This window comes from Physeter macrocephalus, chromosome 21 (genome assembly GCF_002837175.3).
Source record: "Physeter macrocephalus isolate SW-GA chromosome 21, ASM283717v5, whole genome shotgun sequence".
NCBI classification, from domain to species: Eukaryota; Metazoa; Chordata; class Mammalia; order Artiodactyla; family Physeteridae; genus Physeter; species Physeter macrocephalus.
In genome coordinates, this window is record NC_041234.1 from 93,558,189 (window position 1) to 93,577,791 (window position 19,603).

At 37.4% G+C, this 19,603-nt stretch overlaps 1 protein-coding gene across 2 annotated transcripts in view; it reads right to left on the bottom strand.

Annotated features, from left to right (window-relative positions):
• Positions 1 to 2,572: 2,572 nt before the first annotated feature.
• The window catches only part of LAMP2 (lysosomal associated membrane protein 2), a 33,055-nt gene continuing 16,024 nt past the window's right edge, over positions 2,573 to 19,603 (bottom strand). Inside the window, exons 4-9 of one of the 2 annotated variants that reach the window (XM_007116063.3) lie at positions 19,295 to 19,453; positions 18,190 to 18,377; positions 17,268 to 17,390; positions 13,929 to 13,992; positions 13,348 to 13,512; positions 2,573 to 3,981 (exon numbers count right to left, since the gene is read on the bottom strand). In XM_007116063.3, the coding sequence (XP_007116125.2) occupies positions 3,842 to 3,981; positions 13,348 to 13,512; positions 13,929 to 13,992; positions 17,268 to 17,390; positions 18,190 to 18,377; positions 19,295 to 19,453 (839 nt within the window). In that variant the 3' untranslated portion in view covers positions 2,573 to 3,841. Of the gene's footprint in view, positions 3,982 to 10,779; positions 10,974 to 13,347; positions 13,513 to 13,928; positions 13,993 to 17,267; positions 17,391 to 18,189; positions 18,378 to 19,294; positions 19,454 to 19,603 lie in introns of those variants that run through there. The other variant, XM_007116064.4, reaches the window with a different exon arrangement.

The window sequence follows — 19,603 nt, forward strand, 5'->3', positions numbered from 1 at the left end:
AAAAGAAACCAATACATTAAAATGATCAATTAGAACTTATTCATACAGGGGATGAAAGAGTATAGGAGGCACACAAAATAGAGAAGCTTTGTTTTGTTTTTTTAGTGGAGGATGAATTAACTTTGTGAACAAGTTAAGGCTCTAAGGGAAAAAAAATTCTAAATCATAACTCTAAAAAAAATAACCCTTTCTATATCAACACCTTAAAAAAAAAACCACCATAGATCTTACTCATCCTTCAGCATGAATGGCAAGTCTGAGGTAATCAATATATTCCAAACTCCAGTAGGAAAAAAAAAAAGACATCCCTGTTTGTTTGGGGTTTTTAAAAAATATTTATTTATTTATTTTGGCTGCACCGAGTCTTAGTTGCGACATCCTTGTTAAAATATATAGTAGCCACTAACAGTAATAAAGAAAACAGCCAGACTTTTGCTATTAAATACAATATTATGAAGACATTCCTTTCTTTCTTTCTTTTTAACTAGCAGGAAAATTAAATCAGAATTTAAATAATCTTGTCTAGGCGGTGGGGAATCTAAGTCTTATTACAAACCAAATTTTATGTTTGCCACCAATGAAAACGAATTCACTATGTTCTTGAATTTATTTCCTGAAGCAAGTTAAATTCTCTAACAGCTTTGATTTTGCAAATAATGTCAAAGAGGCAAAATACAAGTAACTGCAACATATAAAATTATACTTTAGTAGAAATGCTTTCATAATTGGATCCAGAGGCTTAGAATCATTATTCACTAAAAAAAAAAAAAAATAGTCTAAGCCACAATTTTTCCTTCAATTACACTTTTACAAAGGAAGAAAAAAATAGGAAAAAAAAAGAAGAAATTGGTCCTAATAGTGCTACTCATGCCCAAGTTAGCTAGCAACTCACTGAGGTTAATCTGCATATCTCAGACAAGCAATTGCACAGCATTTCCTGGCTCTTTAGCCAATGGAAAACGTAACTTCTGATGGCAAAAAAAACCCCCAAAAGCACTACACTGAATTGATTACACAGACTGATAACCAGTACGACTTTTCCTTCTTCCAATCATATAAGAGATAAAGACAACAATTATAAGGAAGCCCAAGGCCACACCCACTGCAACAGGAATAAGAAAGTTGAGGTCAGAGTCAGCAGAACATTCTTCAGCTGTTAGAAAAGAACAGACAGAAAGCAAGGAAAGGAAATTAGTAAGGAATGCAATTAAGCAGAAACAAAACAAGAAACAAACATTTTGAAAGAGTACATAGGTGAGTCTTTTACAGCATTACCCTTACTTTCTTATTTTCACTATGTCCACCCAAGTATTTCCAAGCAACTGATCCTCCTGTGTCTCTCACTGTCACTTCATCTCACATCACACCTAGTTCCTCAGTACAAAAAGCAGAAGTTAAGGGAAGAACGGGAAAGGGTCCAAAACCAAGAATTGTGCTTGCCTAATATGGGAAGATTTTATGTTGAATTGTCTAATGGCACTGCGGGGAAAGAGCAGCACTGCGGGAATCTTCACTTAAAACCACTACCTGCGTATTTCCCCACTCCCTTTCTCCCCTGCCACAGCTGTCGTGAAAATATAAATAAGAATTCTGTATGAGTAATTACATCTAAGTTAAAAAGGACTCATGATCAAGAAAATGCAGTATAATTTTTTTCATACAAGCATTAGGTAGCTATCAGGTTATATGTAATTATTTTTAGCTGAGCAGTGGCCTGGAAGAATAATAGCACAGTCCAATGGACATTGCAGTCCACTCCACTGGACCACCAGGAAGGCAGTGTGCACATGTAATGTAGATTCTGAGCTCTGGACTGAGACAGAACTGAGTTTGAATCTTGATTCCTTCAATTACTAGCTAAAGGACCTTGGTCAAGTAATTTAAACTGGGCCTCACTTTCCTCATCTGTAAAATGAGGATAAGAATACCTATATTATAAGGTATCTGAGGATTAAATGATATTTCTAAAGTATATGATACACATCAGGAGGTCAACAAGTGTTCATTCCCTTCTCTTTTTCCCCCCATGTTTGTGATCCCATCCAAGGAGGTTTAGGCTTTGAAGTAGCAAACAGAGGTCAAAATAGGAGCCATTGAAAAAGCCAATATTCAGTACTTTTAAAAATACTTAAGCAAACAAAGTTGGTATCATGTGTCATTTATTGAAATTAGTTAGTACAGAAACTCGAAGTGCCCAGTTCTGATCCCACAGTTTCAAGTTTAAACTAGTCTTACTATTGAGTGACTAGACTTCATTGGGACAATTTTTAATCAAAATGCTAATAATGGTTTTGTTGCCCGCTAGATATGTAGCCTCAGTGAAGTCATTCCTCTTTCTGAAAAAATTATGGGGTTATAGTAAGGAAACTTTAAGGTCCTTTCCAGTATAAGTCTAATGCAATTAACAAAATGTGATACTTGGTGTGATTTATGATTGAGTAATAACTTGCATTTTTCCTCTAATTTTATCTTTTCCTCCTCTTGCACTTTTGTCATTCATAAAAAAATGCTGCTGAGGTTCTGAGTATATAGAACAGATTTTAGTAATGACATTAGCTTTTATTAAAAAGATTTACTATATTTTACTGAAAGCCTTCAGAGACTGCTAGCTGGGTACCAAAATGCTGTAATCGGTGAACTACAAAAATTCTGAACAAGTCAATATATACATAGAATGAATTAATAAAATAATCACTTCCATGTGAAATTCTCGAGTCTACTGATTAAGCTTCCTTCTTATTTACTTGTCTATACATTCAATATCTGTGCTGCACTTCTAACGTGGAGCGCGCTTCAACAGGGGCTGATTATCTAGCTCATTTTCATGCCAACAGCTTCTGTCCACACCCCATCTATGCTCTGCCCCACAGGGGCCGTCTTGGAAAAGGCAGAAGCCGAGTTGCTGCTTTGCTTCGCTGCCTCCCTTCTGAGATTGCTGCTGCTTACAGCTCATAAGTACCAGTCTGATGACAACACTAAATAGATTTTAATGCTCTAGAGACCAACAAGATGAGGTAGAGAAACACAACACAATCTCTCCTAATTAGTTCATAGAATATTTCTATCTTGCAATGCTAATCAGGCATCCAAGGAAGAGAAAAACATTTTTAAAAAGGCAAGTGGTTAAATATGCTTGAATCCTTTCCGTCTATTATTGCTGAAAAAGAAACAGTTTTTTGAAAACTCTAATTCTGAAGCCAGTTGAAGCTCTGTTGCAGCCTCTTGGGTCTGTTTTTTACCTAGGGGAAAATCACAAGCCAAAGATACTGACTTCATCTTCAAAGAAAGTCACATAACCTAAAAAATGGCTGATGGTCCTGAGGACATTCAACTGAAAACCAAGTTTAAGCATCTGATGGGCATTTATGCCACATCAACATTTATTTAATGAACTATATGCAAAGGCACTGTGATGAGCTTAAATCAGGATAATTCTTATACACTGAAACAGAACACCGGTAGTGAAACAATATTTATTAATTCCACTAGGAGACAACTACATAGTTTATCTTCATAATGGCCATGTTAATGAGTTTAAGGCATCTTGGGTTAGAATCAAAATTTGGCCAAGGCTTCTTAAGATAGACCTTAAAACACCGCACACCGATGTTCTTTTCAACAAGTTTGTCTTCAGGACCAGTAAATACAACATTTAAAAAAAATTTTTATGCTGTTCTATTAACAGTTTTTATTAATAAAGAATTATCTCAAAATGCTGGGACTGATTTAAGAATTAAAGTTTCAATATATCAATCTTAAAGAACAAAGTATTTCAAAACTGAAAGGGAAGAAAATCTTGTTATGTGCATGTATTTTTATATAATCAATCAGACTGCAGGTTCTAAAATTGCTCATATCCAGCATGATGGCGCTTGAGACCAATAAAGTAAGCCAGCAACACTAGAATAAGCACTCCTGCCAAGGCTGCTCCCACCGCTATGGGCACAAGGAAGTTGTCGTCATCTGCACTGCAGTCTTGAGCTAGATGTGGAGAAAGGACAATTGAGAACAGAAACAGTGACAAAATTTCAGATCTGTACATTTTAAGTTAAAATGACAGTACTTCCCAACACACATATTTGTTTTTTACACCAAGGCAACAAGTCATTGGAATTCATTACCAGCAAATGAGATGTTCCACAAAAGTGATTTTCCAAATAACCAAATCATATACTTTTAAGTACCCAAAAAAATGCAGTCATTTTGGATGAAAGATATATAAAATGATCACATACTTCACAGATTTTTCAAATGGAAGATAATGGATAAATATAATTAGCCTTTCCTTGATGATCAGGCTGTGAGCTTTCAGAGGCAAATTGTTATGATGTTGAAGAAGCACAGGGCCTGGAACACTGCAGATTGGGAAGTATTAATGAAATGAACCAAATGAACAACTATATAAAGCAGATGTAAGAACTCAATGCATAGGAATATGGGGCCATTTAGTAGTAAGAAAAGGTATAAACTGGCCCTGATTGCATAACTGTTTGCCTCAAGATTTCAGTCTGGTGTAGGAGTCAGATAAGAAAATCAGTGGTTGTAATTTCAAAATGTGCTGTAATAGGGGCAGGGAACACACAGTGTCATCGAAATATTTCAGAGGCACACTCAACTCAGCCTTGTTACACAAGACACAGTTTGAAAGAGGTGACACCAGAGCTGAATTTTTAAGAATGAGTAGGAATTAACCATGCAGGCAATGGGTGAAGAGCGTTCCAGGTATAGAAAGCAGCACAGACAAAACTATGGAGGGTAAGAAAACATAGCACTTCGGGTGAAATGCAAGCAGGTTGGCATAGCTAGAACAATGGATTAAGAGGTACTCTTGGAGGGCTTCCCTGGTGGCACAGTGGTTGAGAGTCCGCCTGCCAATGCAGGGGACACGGGTTCGTGCCCCGGTCCGGGAAGATCCCACATGCCGTGGAGCGGCTGGGCCCGTGAGCCATGGCCCCTGAGCCTGCGCATCCGGAGCCTGTGCTCCGCAACGGGAGAGGCCACAACAGTGAGAGGCCCGCGTACCACAAAAAAAAAAAAAAAAAAAAAAAAAGAGGTACTCTTGGAAAAGAGGTGGAAAAGGATACTAGGATCATCTCACAACGGCACCATATGCTCTAGGTAGTCTGGCCTTATACTGATACCCCCCCCCCAAAAAAAAAATTGCTGCAGAACTTTAAGCAGTCTATTTGTTTCAGAAGTTATGGCAGATGGAAGACTGGAGGTATTAAGTTAGGAAGCAACTCTACTGCTAGAAGCCAGATGACCAATAATATGGTCCTGAACTCGGTAAATGAAGTGCAGATGCAGAAGGGATGGACTAGAGATCCAATTAGAAGACAGAATTGACCAAACAGATGCAGGAGGAGACAATATTGTAGAATGGCTTCCAATCCCATGATAATGTAGACACTGGTGCCATTCATTGTGATAGGGAATACAGGGGGAATATATGCATTTCAGTTTTATTTGTAGTTATTTTTGTGGGGTTTTTTTTTAATTTAATTTTTAAAATTTGCGTGTCGGGGCAGGGTGGAGAGGGATGTGTGGAAGAGGGAGACATTCCGTTTTGGATCTGCTGAGTTTAAGATACCGATGTCCTAACCAAGTGGTTGACGTGATAGTTCAAACCAGGGACAAAGATATTTCTCAGCAAGGGCAGATAAGAGTAATAAGAGGATCAGAGACAAAACCCTTGGGAACACCAATATTTGAAGAATAAAGAAAAAGTAGGAAAGGCAGGTAGAAAATGGTGCCACAGAAGCCAAGGAAGGAAGCAGTTTCAATTATCATGGGAGAACAGTGTAAAATATTAGAGACGCCTGAGAAATGTCCACTGGATGTAGCAATACGGAGGGTGGGGCCTAGGAGTCAAATTGTTGCAGGTTTAGGAGTGAATGGGAAGTGACTGACTGGTTAGGAGATCAAGAACTTGGGATGGGGAACACACAGTACTCGTTATGAGACGTTTAGAAGAAAGGTAGGTAGTTAGAAGGGGGACACAGGGTCAAGAAAGGATACCTTCAGGGTGGAAGAGACTTGTGGTTACAGGATGAGGGAAAGAGCCATGAGCATTTTACAGGTTGAAGACGCTGGTACAAAGTCTCCTGGGAGGCAGGGGAAATGGGATTCCAGAAGCACTGACCAGAAGAAAACCTACTGAGACTGGAGAAGAAAGGGATAGTGCAGATGGAGATATGTTTGCAGAGAGAGGAGGTGGCTAGCGTGTTGAACCACCACTTCTATTTTCCATTTCCTTGCCTCTTATTGCCCTAGTTCTCTCCTCCTAGCTTGCAATTTACCAGGGATTGATAAATCAGATAATTAAACTTATTAGAACTGTGCCGAAACTAAAAATGAATAGCTGCAAGGCACATCTGATTGTGTTTGCATGTAAGAAATGTGCCAGCCTTTTGCTAGTCTCTGGGGCAATAACTGGGAACAAGATGCAATCCTAGAGTTTATGGACTTTATGACATCAATTTTGGCTGCCAGCTCAATGATTTTTACTTGCTTCTTGGTTTTGTTAAAAATCCAGATAGCTGAGGTTGCCAGATGTGACTTGTGAATATATGGTGTTAAGAGCACCCAGTTAGCTCCTCCCCTTCAATTTCCCAAATTACCACCCAACATATAAACTATTAGGTGACATGACCATAAAGTATTATGTCTTGGATTTAATATAACTTGGTTTTTAAAAAATTCATTAGATTAATTTCTTATTCTGGCAATGAATTCACAGTCCTCTTTCCCAAATTGGGTATTTGACCTAGCACTGAAACGACTTTCATAAATACTGCCAATAAGGCTTTGTTAAGGCTTTCGTGCAAGACAAATATTCCCGGAGTAGATCAAAAAGGCAATTCTGCTAATACAAAGATCTTTCTAGATGCTGTCATTTACTTAAAATGCTCTCAGTATGTGAAGTATTAATTTATAATAATTATTGATTTTTACGAATTTGGCCTTTAAAAATTCTTTAGGTAATGGAAAGAAATTTTGGTAAAACAGTAATTTTAATAAAATCACATCCAAGAAAAGAAAACCTCATTCTATAAGTCATTTTGACCTGATCTATTTGCCTAATGTACACTTGAGACCTTTCTGGGGAAAGGAAAAGTGTATTTGTGGAAGAGTTTAATAGTCACGGAAGCAATGAAGATTTTTAAAGATAAAGTTTCATTGACCGTTGAAATCTCAATGGAAAGGTTCATGTAGATTTTTAAGATGCTGTTAATCTTCAATTTTCTGTTAGTTCAGAAATTTTTCAAATACAGTTTTCAGTGTGAGGGCTGAAAAGCCAAGATGTACATTTATAATAAAGTATAAAACAAACACCTCTTCAAAACCAATGTGTCAAAAATTCTCTTTGGAAGAATCAGCATTGAGAAGCACATCCTTATGTGACATCTTATTTATTATATAACTTTTAGATCTATAGTCAAACTGTTTGAAATATATTACATGAATCTGAAAAGATACTTGAAGCTACGCTATACTAGTTTCAAAAATAAGATATGGTAATTATTGATGCAGAAAGTTATGTACCAGGGTAAAAGATCAGGAGATAGGCAGGAGAGAGCTGAGCCCAAGACAGTGTAACATTATCTATCTAAATAAACAGAGATAAAAGGCTATAATCCTAAAAATATCTGAGTCTCATAATAATTCCTCCTAAAAAAACGCAAGAAACTTCAGATGGTGTGTTTTACACTGTATGTAAATATGTTCTTGATGCCTAACAAGTAGCTTCTTATCAGGTTCCTTCTAAAAATACTCAAATGTATATTTTTCTTCATTGAAATGAAAAACTATCACTCAAAGAAACAAGAGTAACAGGACTTAACAGCCCTCAGTCCCCAGATGAAAAAACGAGAGAGACTCCAGTTGAGTAGCTTGACCAAAGTCACATGGTATAGCTAGTAGAGCTGGGAGCTCTGATGACTAACTGGCAGTCATGTGGCTTAACTGGGTAATCCAGAGGAAAGCGACTAGCCAGGCTGCTAAATTTCTGTGTGTGATATACTAAGGTGGACTGGGAAGCTATCTGGAAATTGGAAGGTTCAAGCATTTTAAGGTGATCTGAGAGAAAGATTACACACGATCCTATTTTGGCTCGGATCAATAGGTCAGTTTGTGTGGCTGAAATGTACAGATACTAAATATCAGCCTCAATTTAGGACCTGAGAAAAGTGTACAGAGATATTCTGTCACTTTTACTATGAAATAAATAATTCTAGATCACTGCTTTCCTAATTGCCTGAACATCAAGTTCAGCTGGGGAGCTTACACACACACACATACACACACACACACACACACACACACACGTCTCATCCCAGACCTGATTCTTACTCTGTAGCCACCCTAACATCAGTAGGGACCTATGTATGGGACCACTCTTCCAGACAGTAATACACAGAACATTCTGGAAATAATTAATTCTACTTCTAAGCATTTCTTAAGTTTTTCCTTTTGGAAGAAATTGCCATTATGTAGTATACAAAATCTAGACTTTAGCCAATGGGAAAGAAATGTGAGCAAATTTCCTTAAGAAATAAAAGAATCTTTATTGTTTGTTTTAGAAGCAATATGTTGAGCAAATGGACAGGCAAATATCTGAAGAGAAATACCATACATCAACTAGTGGTTTAAACATCTGAGGAAAAAACATGGAAAGTATTTACATGGACCAGTTTCTTTATACAAATGCTAACCCATGAAAAATACCCAGAAACCAAATAGAGTGTTATATCATCAAGGTGTAAATCCGTGAAAGCAAAACTACAAAAGGTACAAAGAACACATGGCTATAGGAAATGATAGTGTAAATGATAGCATATAAACTGGCCCATGTAAAATACAAAAATATTCAATTAAGTCAGATTTTCTATAAAACAGTACTAATTAGAGGTATTTTAATATAAATCAGATATATAATCTAAAGGTAGAAACTTTTAGAAACACTAACAGCATTAAGCCAGTGTGCCACCCACTTGTGCTTCCAATTTTTATTTTTTAAAAAAGCTGCTTTGTTTTGACTCATGAGAAATATCTAAGGCTCACATTCTTGCAAGCATTATCCATTCTTACAATGTTAACAATCTTACACTAAAACACTATTTAAATAAAAAATATTTTTTAAAAGTCAGATTTATATTTAGCCTTTAAAAAGTGCCTTAAGCTGGCAATGCAGCTCAATGTAGCTTTTAGAGGGGCTTAGTCAGGAATCTTATTCTGAGCCAGTTAAGATTTTCAGGCTACTCTAAACAGAGCAAATTTAGGTGGGAGAAAATACTTATCATGCCAATGTAACTCGAAAGGTAGTTATAGACATACACATGCTAACATGCAATTGCCTCTGTGTGTGTGTCACTAGACTACCAAATTTATTCAACGCAAACATTTTGGAACCCAGATATCTCATTTTCTAGTGAATGGGAGGCACACATAATCTCCCATCCCCCAAAACACGGAACCTGCCATATATTGCTGCATGTTAACAATTTTTAAATATTTGCTCAGCCATCTCAATACCAAAAAAAAAAAAAAAAAAAAAAAAAAAAAAAGAAAAAGAAAGAAAGACCTAGAAGCAGCAAGAAATACTTGATGTGCTAACTATCAAGCAGCAATGTTTTGCTTTCTCATATAAACGTTAGGTGGTGCAGGTTAAATGGACAATTGGTGCAACTCCCCAGAGCACAGAATTGAACACAAAGTACATGAATTAATGATGATGCTACCATAATGAACAATAATAATGTAAGTTTTGATTAGCACAGAACTATTTAAATGTGAAAGCCAAATTAGTAAATGTTGTAGCAATCAACACAAGCTGGAAACAAAGAACAGCTTTTTCATGAACAAAGAGAAGGCCAAGACTTTTGGGTTAGGTGCAAGTTCTTTATCTAGGTTTTAGGACATACTGGCATTTCTTCTTTAAGGAAAAGAAAAGAGAATGAAACAAACCATCACCAACAAGGATACTAGAAAGCTAAAGAGAAATCTACATTAATTTTAGCACTGCATGTAGAAGCCAATTTACGGGTACAAAGGACTAACACCCCAAATTGGCACTGCCTAGCAATTATCTCTAAAACGTCTAGAAAATGGATTGAAATGCCCAGTTGGAATAGTCTTGTGTCTTACAATTTAAAAGACGGAAATATCCAGTTTTTTTCTTAAAAAGATTAAACAATAAGATTAACACCTATTCTAAAATTTTTAAAGCTTTTGTATCTTTTGTCACTACAGCCACATTAAATACAAATGTATTCAAAAGGCATTAGAAAAGCATGCATTGCTAAGAACATAATAATACTAGACCCTGTTCAAATCTATTGGCATATCTCTCATAGTCAAATACACAGCAATGCCAAAGCAGCTAAGTTAACCTGCAAACAAAATCACCAAAAAAATGCAAAGGAGCAAGTACAAATCCACCTTAGAATGTGTTGTCTCAATTCGACTACATGTGGAGGTGCGGTTAACCCTTTCCTAAGCTGTATATTTCTAGCCAAAATGTTTAAAGTGAGAACAATGCAATACTAATTCAAGACAATAAAATAGAATCTATAATCCACGTGATTTTGCACGTTTTTGCTGTAGAAATAACTTTTAAATTCCTTAGTTGGGAAAACCAAAATCATGTGACTAATTTATAGTTTATAGTTTTAGGGATATTTTTATCTATTTAAGTTCAAAATCCTCTGTACCACCTGTTGTTAAGATCAGAACTGCAACTGTATATACCTTAAAGCGAACAGTATTGCATGTTGGATCTTGGATCTTGTACTTGCTTTATTGTTTTGTAACAGAGTCACATGTGGATTAGTGTTACAGAGTCTGATATCCAGCATAACTTTTTCTTCTGCCAATTAGGTAAGCAATCACTATAACGATAATCAAGCCTGAAAGACCAGCACCAACTATAATTGGTATTAGAATGATGTCATCATCCAGCGAACACTCTTGGGCTGTAGGTGAGAAAAAGTGTGTAACAAATAATGAGTATAATAAAAAAAAATGATGTCCAAAAGTAAAAGATGTTGATTCAAAATTCAGAAATGCTCTTATAAGATCAACTTTAAGTAACTAAGACAGGTATATTTTAATGATAAAGCTACATAAAATTATGGAGTGTCCTAGAATTAAAATACTAAACCTTATTTGTCCTTTCATTCATGTACGTGTGTATATAGAGATAGATATATATGAATATATACTCATTTATATCTATGAGTAAAACACATACATGTATCTATATTTCTTTGTTTATATTCCAAGTGCTTTCCAAAATAGGAGTATTACTTTATCAGAAATGAAGAGAGCTAATCTAGCCAGATAGCTACACAGCAGGATTAGACTCTTAGTGGTAGAGTGAATGTCTTTTGGGAAACTCAGAGCAGATCAGGAAGGTTTAACTGTGGGATTAGAACAGCCATGCTGGCTCTGGAATCCTTTAGAGCAAAGATGGGGCAAACTATAGCCCGTGAGCCAAATCTGCCCCAGGGATAAAAATGCTTTTTGAACATCTCTAAATGATTGGAAACAAAACAAAAGAAGATGATTTTGTGACTCATGAGAATTATATGAAATTCAAGTTCCAGTATCCACAAGTAAAGCTTTATTGGAACACAGCCTCACTCATTTGTTTATTGCCTGTGGCTGTTTTCATGCTACAACAGCAGAGCTGAATAGTTGTGACAGAGACCACATGGCCTCCAAACCTAACACTTACTGTATGAGGCTTTACAGAAAAAGTTTACAGATTCCCGACTTCAAGTATATGCTTTTAGTGGCTGCAAAAGTCAAGAAACTGGGACCTCTTACTAATTTGAGTGTGTTTACCACATTTATCAATCTGGTCAGGGCTGGCAGCCCACAGGGGCTATTTTCCCCATTTCTAGAGAGTAGTCTGATCCAGTAAAATCCAATCAACACTCTTACCTTACTGAAAGTCTATTTCCTCCTCCTAAACAGTGAAGTATTACCACTGTGTTGTATTTATAGGTACCCACAGTCAAGAACCTAGCTCCACAAATAGATTACGCATTCATTATCAGTACTAAATGTTGTATACTCCTTTGGGTGACATTTTTAATTCTATGTACATAAAAACCAAAGTTTCAAATTAGAGAAAAAACACAGCTCATGTCTATTACAGCTGACTAGATAAACAGGCTTGAGCGGATTTTACACTGCAAATGATTTTAAGTTCTAAACACAAATCTGGACCTAAAATTAAGGTAATAATGTAGGGGAGCTCGACAAAGACTCAAAAGTAAAACTATTAAAGGATCAAAATAATTGAAGTATGTAAGCAAAACTGACAAAGGGGGAAATGAATTCTTGAATGTATTTTTAAATTGTGATTAACCCTTCTAATCACAAGAACGGTAGGGTGAAGGGCCCAATTTATTCTGGCCTAACCAAGTCAGGCTAGGTGTTCAGCACTACTGCAAAACTGCTGAGCAGCTCACAGCACATTCACTTTAAACACAGCTTCCACATTTCCTTCTAAACCATAGAATTAATTGTTAAAAAGGATGTGGATGACTGGGATGGCTCTGCTGGGTAGAACTGTGATCCACAAACAGTCAATTTTAAGTAACTGGTTTTAAAGGATGAGTCAATTAAGGAATTTTATGTACTTTTTCCTCTTCAAGCAAACTTTAATCTTGTAATGCCAAATGCATCTTTCATATTCATATAAACACACTGTAATAAGCCCTTCACAAAGCTTTCACTAAAAATCTGATAAATACCACCATTAGCCCTGAGTAGACTTTCAAAAAGCCTCATTCACACTGGCACATGCTTTTAAAACTCTCTAGATCTTTCAGTAAAACTCTCCAGATCTTTCCGGCTGGCCAAAACATAGGTCATGGTATCTGAGGCTTTCCTACTGCAATCTTTTGTCTTAACAAAATGAGACCAAACTGCTTTAATTCTGGTATGAAAATGCTTCCAGCAAGAAGATGGCCCCAAGAAGGCAGAGGCAAGATGCTCAAAAACTGCTGCTCCCAAGTGCCACCCTTCCCACAAACTACAACCCATGGAGAAATGTCTACACCTTAAATAAAGCTCACTTAAAGCTCCTATCAGTTTTAGCTTTAAGAACTTTGTTGCAAATGTTTTTGAGATCACAAAACAAATCTAATTTGAGCAAAATGATAAGCTAAATATAGTTACACAACTTGCTCAAGGCTATGAGAACTCTACAACAGAGTCAAGAGGTGAATTCATATTCCTCTATTTCAGTGCTGAAATTCCCATGACTCATAGGAAAAGCCACCCAGCAGTCAACCTAAGAACATAAATTATTAATAAAACTTGCTTGATTCTTACCTGTAGAATACTTTCCTTCCATCACATTGAAAGGCTGAACCCTCAGATCAAAGGTATTTATCTGAAATGCTCCAGACACTGAAACAGTCTGCTCTTTGTTGCACATATAAGAACTTCCCAGGGGGGCGTCCCAGTAGCTGAGATTGTTATTTGCAATGCTAAAAACTTTAAGGGGAAAAAAAACATGTTAGTAACTTCTTATCCCATCAACAACAACAACAAAAAAATGGGACAGTCCTCAGGATTTTTCTGTGAAATATGGGGGCTTAGGGTACAGGGTCTGCCCACAAAAAGCCATTCTTAAGATCACTAGGTTCCGTATCTTTCTATAGATGTTTCTATAGTCTAAAACTCACTCACATTCTTAACTATTATCTACCATGCTTTGAAAATATGGGATACTGCAAAAGATAGAACACTCTAGTTCTAAGTTACTGATTTTAAGTTATGGTCAAAGTACAATTTTGACATAGAATCTTCTGGTCCATTAAATAAGGCACTATTTGGTAACAAGATAATTAGAGTTTCTATTCTTTCAGTGTAATCCATACTCTTTTCCCCAAGGCCGATGTTTTGCTTACCAGAGCCGTTAACCAAATACATGCTGACATTCACCTCCTTTAGATAGAATCGGTTTTCATTTTTCTGTGTGAAAAAGAGTTAATCAATGCATCACAACTGTCTACAGGTACAGTTAATGTCTACAGAAAGAAAGCAATCTAATACTATGACCCAGAAGATAAAACCATGGATTAGACCTGAACCAGTAGAATAAACTGCAACTAAGTAAAGGGACTCAAAATGTGACAGAAACCCTTTTCCTCTTCATTTTGTTTCCAACTTTTGGACCAGAGGTGTGCTCATATGGTTCTTAGACACTCAGCAATTCACTCCCTCCATTCCATTCCTTCTATCACTTTCTGAGCCCTCATCACCTCTAGCCTGGATCACAACAGCCTCTTAACAGGGCTCCCTGCCTTTCAGCCTCTCCAGCTCTAACCTTGCCTTCGCTGCTATTTTCTTTCTGAAGCACTCATCTGATTAGCCATTCTAATTATTTCAGTGCTTTTAGTATGTACAAGGTAACATATCTAAGTGTTCCAGGGAGCCAGCAAAATGGACCAGATATGGTTCCTGCCCCCACCGCGTTTGCAATCTGCCAGGTAAGAGAAGATAGATATAAATAAATAACCATATTACAAAAAAGTGATAGGTTATGAAAATTAAAAGGCGAGAAGTTACTTCCAACTAAGGGAGGAGGCAAAGGTAACACAAGCTTAGGGATGGGCCATTTGAATTGGGTAGGATTCAATTAGGAAACAAGCAGAAACGAGTATTTGAGAAACCAGCTGCATGAGGAAAGGTAGTCAGAAAATGAGCATAATCACAAGCACACAAGCATTTGAGAACTTACGAAGTGACAAGCGCTGTTCTTAAAACTTTACATATGAGGCTTCAAGGAATGGAAGAATTACAACACCCCATTTTGTAACTGAATTATGGAGGGTGTTGAGTAACTTCCACAAGGCTACACAGTAGTCAGTGAGCTGGGATTTGACACCAGGAAGTCTGGCTGCAGAGCCTGGGTACTGGTTACTCATACGCCTTCCTACCACACGGGATGTGCACAGGGAACAGCGTAAGGGAAGCATGAGGTTCATATAAAGAGAAAGAAGGAATCATAAAGCTGGATATGCAGGTTACATTGCATGGCAGGGAGGGGAGGCTTGAACTACCCTGGCATGGAATTAGATGTTTTCTTGTCGGCAAAACAGAACCACTGCAGGTTTCTGAGGAAGAGCTGAGCTTCAGGAAGATCAAGCTGATGCCGAAGTACATTAGGGGAGGGGAGGAAGAGATGGGACTAGTTAGGAGGCTGTCTGAAACATCCAGGTAAGAGGTAATGCAGGCCTGAATCAGTAGGGAATGAAAACCAGGGGGCAGACTAAGAGAATTTCAGGAGGAAGCATAAAGAGGACCAGACAACCCTATCGCATCTCTCCTTGGCTTGGCATTCACGGCCCTCCACAACTAGTCCCAACTACTCTTCCAAACTTATCTTTCACTAAACATGCTACATGTCTCATTCTCCACCTGATCTTGATTGTGTTCCTTTATCCAGGGGTAGCTTGTACTTTTTCACTTACTCCCCCACTTCTCCCCCATGTGTACAAATCTGACCCATCCTTGAAGGTCCAGCTTAAATGCCATCTCTTCTGTTAAACCCTCCTGACTCTCCTCTAGCTAGAATTAATGGCTCATTCTTCTACACCCTTATAGCACTTTGTATCTTCCTCTGGTTTAGCACTCATCCCACAGCACTCTACTTGCCCAAAGAATCAATTCCAAAAGCCAGCATGACATTCAAGGCCTTCCATAAAAACGGTAATTATTAGTACATTGCTATCTTTACCACTAATCCATGGGCATCTGAAGAATACAGGCCTTCCTCTTTGTATCCCACCATAACATCCTACACATACACCGAATTCAATAAATTATCCTTAGAAGCAAGTGTCATGATAGGATTGAAGGTGAGATGGGCCCCACTGAACTCTGGTGACACTGCAGATGTTTCTTGATTTTTCAAAGTGCCTATAGCATGGTTAAAATGTCACTATTTTGCATTACATTTTAGAATAGTCTGCTGGGCAATTAAATATTGTAATCATTAAATATTACATGTTTCCCCATGAGAGTCAGAAGAAACCATGTTCCTTTTAGAATCTTACCTCAGCTAGAAAGATCAAGCTCAATCACTCAAAAGGGAGTGAATCTAAAATATTACTTTCTTCATTCTTATTGACTATAATATAATCTCTATGAGGTAACTTGGGAAGCCTGCTCTTATCACACTGAAGATGACAAGCTTAACTAGACATTCTTAATAGTAATTCACTGGTCATATGTGTACTACAACGGAGTAATTATTTGAATGCTGGAAAAGGGAAGGTTTTTATAAACCTTTCTAAAATAGAATCCTCAATTACTCGGCATATATTCCATAGAGAAAAGAGGCTTGAGACTCAAAATACCAAGTTCAGACATGAAACAAAGACATACCTAACTTTTCATATATCAGATGTTGAGACTATTTCCCCATCCCTAGATAAGAGTAATCTGATTTAAAAGCAGAACTGTTTTTTAGCCCCTTATACAATAACTTTGGTGGTTCAACATTTCCCCTCATTGATAGCCCCTCTTCCGCATTCCAATTTGCTATAACATGTGTACACACACACACACACACCCTTTGAAAAATTATGGGGATAACAACTGCTCTGAGAAGGTGGAAATAAAGGTCCCCAATGATCAATTTATGCTACCTAGAAGCAGAACATGCATGGAAACTTCTGCTTAGGGTTCAGCCCTTGATGTGATCATGAACAACAAAAACCTGAATGCTGCCATTATAAACTATCCTGACGTAATGCACGTAAAGTACTTGCACAGAGCCTTGTACGTAGTGAGTACTCAGTAAGTGTTAGCTATCATTATTACTGATGCTATTACAAATAGTATAGCCTTGAAAAAGCCTAAAATATTATAACAGACAAACATGAGAATTTTCTAACCAATAATAGAGAAAAATATTACGGAACTTACTTTGTCTTTTATAAATAGACTTTATTATAACATATATCTATATGGACAGATTAGACTTTTTTTTAATATGGGTTAATTCTTACTCCTACCCTAAGGTCTACATAAAAACAGAATAGCAGAATTCGAGTCCAGCCCACAGAGCATCGAAGTGACCCTGAGGAATTAACAGGGATCAATGGACTACACTTTATAATTAAATAGTGTTGAAATGGAAAGTAGAGGTAATTATCCCTCTCAACAAATACACACACACACACACACCCCTTTTTAGACTTTCAGATGTGCTCCCCTATTCTGATAAACCTGTCACTCACCACAGCAAAGACAAAGTCCAGATACTTGATGCTGCTGCTGCTCAGCCTAAGTAGAGCAGTTTGAGGATGGCAGCTGCCAGTGAAGTTGGTTGTGTTGGGATTGATGTTAATAACCGAAGCAACCTTCAGGGGAAGAAGAGGGGAGAGAGGTACAGATGAACCATAAAAATCTACAGCAAAACCTTATACTCTAATAAGACCAAGTTCGTGGAGGACAAAAAATCCTTTTGTCTCCTAGATATGGATACTGAAGTGTATGATACCTTACTTTCAAAGCTGGCCCAGGTCCTCAAGCTATGACTCAGAAGACTTAAAAAAAAAAAAAGGAAGACAAGAGGAAAGCTTCCTCAAATAATGAGCCAAATGAAAACACATTCTTTAATGGAGCGCAAGAGCCATCCGTGTAGCTTGTGTAAAGTCCCAGGACTCTGAAAATGGGATTGGTTTGCTGGCACGCCCTCTGTAGCCCCAGTGGAGGACTGCAACCAGAAGTGCCATCGGTACACCCCTATCTATATCTACCTATCTACCTATACCATTCAAGTCATCAAATAGCTGGAGAAACAGCTGCACTGTTCCACACCTAGTGTGGTTCAGGTAAAAGTGTGAAGGAGTTATATTTTAAACTAACTGAAATAAAGATCAACTGCTCATATTCTGATCTACTGATGGCAAAAAGAATATACACCCCAAAGAGTCCTTTAAACTACTAGGTTTCCTGCTGGCCAATACAACACCTTGACAGTGACATTAACTCTTCACGGTTATAATAACTCAAATTAATCAAAACTCTACAAGTCAACACAAATCTCTATTTAAAACTGCATCATTCTAATAACACTACTCCTGGGCTGAAGGCTGGACCCACTACATTTGAAAGGAGATTCAGAAAGAATGTATCGATAAAAACAGGCAACTATACCTTATCCTGAGTAATGTTCAGCTGCAGCCCCATGGTAGCCAGAAGACATGTCCCATTGCCATTTACAACTGAATAGGATCCAACCTCTGGCTTTTCCTTTTTAGGGGGTGTTGTAGTAGGAGATGGCACAGTGGTGGGAACGATGGGCACCGCTGTGGTTAAAGTTTTATCTTTATCACACAAAAACTCTGAAACAAACAAAGGACAAAATAAATTTTTAATTCATAAGGCCAGGGAAGAGTGAAATATTTCTCACAATAAAAGTCCAAAAGGGTTATATTTAGGGTAGAGAATATCTTGATAGTATTATTTTAAACTAAATGAGTCAGAGGTCCTCAAACTGCTGCTTCATATGCAGACAGTATTAACCAGAGTTATGACGTGGCAGACGGGCTCCAGACACATACAAATGCATTATCTACTCACGCGTGGCCACACACTCATCTTTTCATACCCTTAAGCCCCTTTGTTCCGCCAAAACTTCATCTGCCTCTGAGGTGAAAATCAGAGGTTTAAGTTTGAAAACAGTTTGCCCCTACCTAGGCCTGCCCTCTTCTTTTCCACATATAACCACTATAAGGAAAAATACTGTTTTTAACTGAAAAAAGTTTAAAAATCATTGAAGGATTTAAATACAAATGGACCTTTTATTTCAACCTCTTCTTAGGAAGTGTTGGTAGTTTTCCAGAACTGGTGCACGAGAAATTATTCATATAAAAGTTACAAAATCAATTTATAAAAGTCAAGATTAGAACACAGAAATCCCACTTCTCAGCCTTTGTCTTGGATCTTCAAAAGCTGAAGAGCTGGGGATCAAATGCTACCTGAGGATTTGTTCAAACAAAGATTAGGTTTTATCCACTGAAAACGCTACAGGTAGCACATTTTAAAAGACCATTCCACAACATGTACATCAGAAACTTAAAAGTGCAAGTTCCACAAGAATAAGAATTGCTGTTATTTATTGAAACTTTACAGTGCAGTGTAAGGTGTAAGTCTTAACATATAAATGCTTTAAGATAACAACTTCAACTAAAGCTAGCTGGTATACTCTAATCTTAAGTTAGGACCCAAGTATAGAAATATATGTATTTTAAGTGCTCACCTTTTGTGCTCACTGTGCCATTTTGGACAAAAGCTTGTACACGAACATCCCAATAGTGCTGGACAACATCATTCTTTCCTAAGGTTGATAAACTATTGCATCTAAAGATGTCATTCAATGGAACGCTGAATGCCACACGGTCAGAAACAGTAAAAAGTCCTGTAAAAGAAGATTAACAAGAGCTATTTCCAAGAAGGTAGGAGGAAAGTGATCATATAACTATACATTAGACTTTCATCTCTTCTGTCTGCCTGCCCCGCCCCATTCCTGAAGTGACAAAAGACAAGGCCTGTTCAGGAACTGACAAAT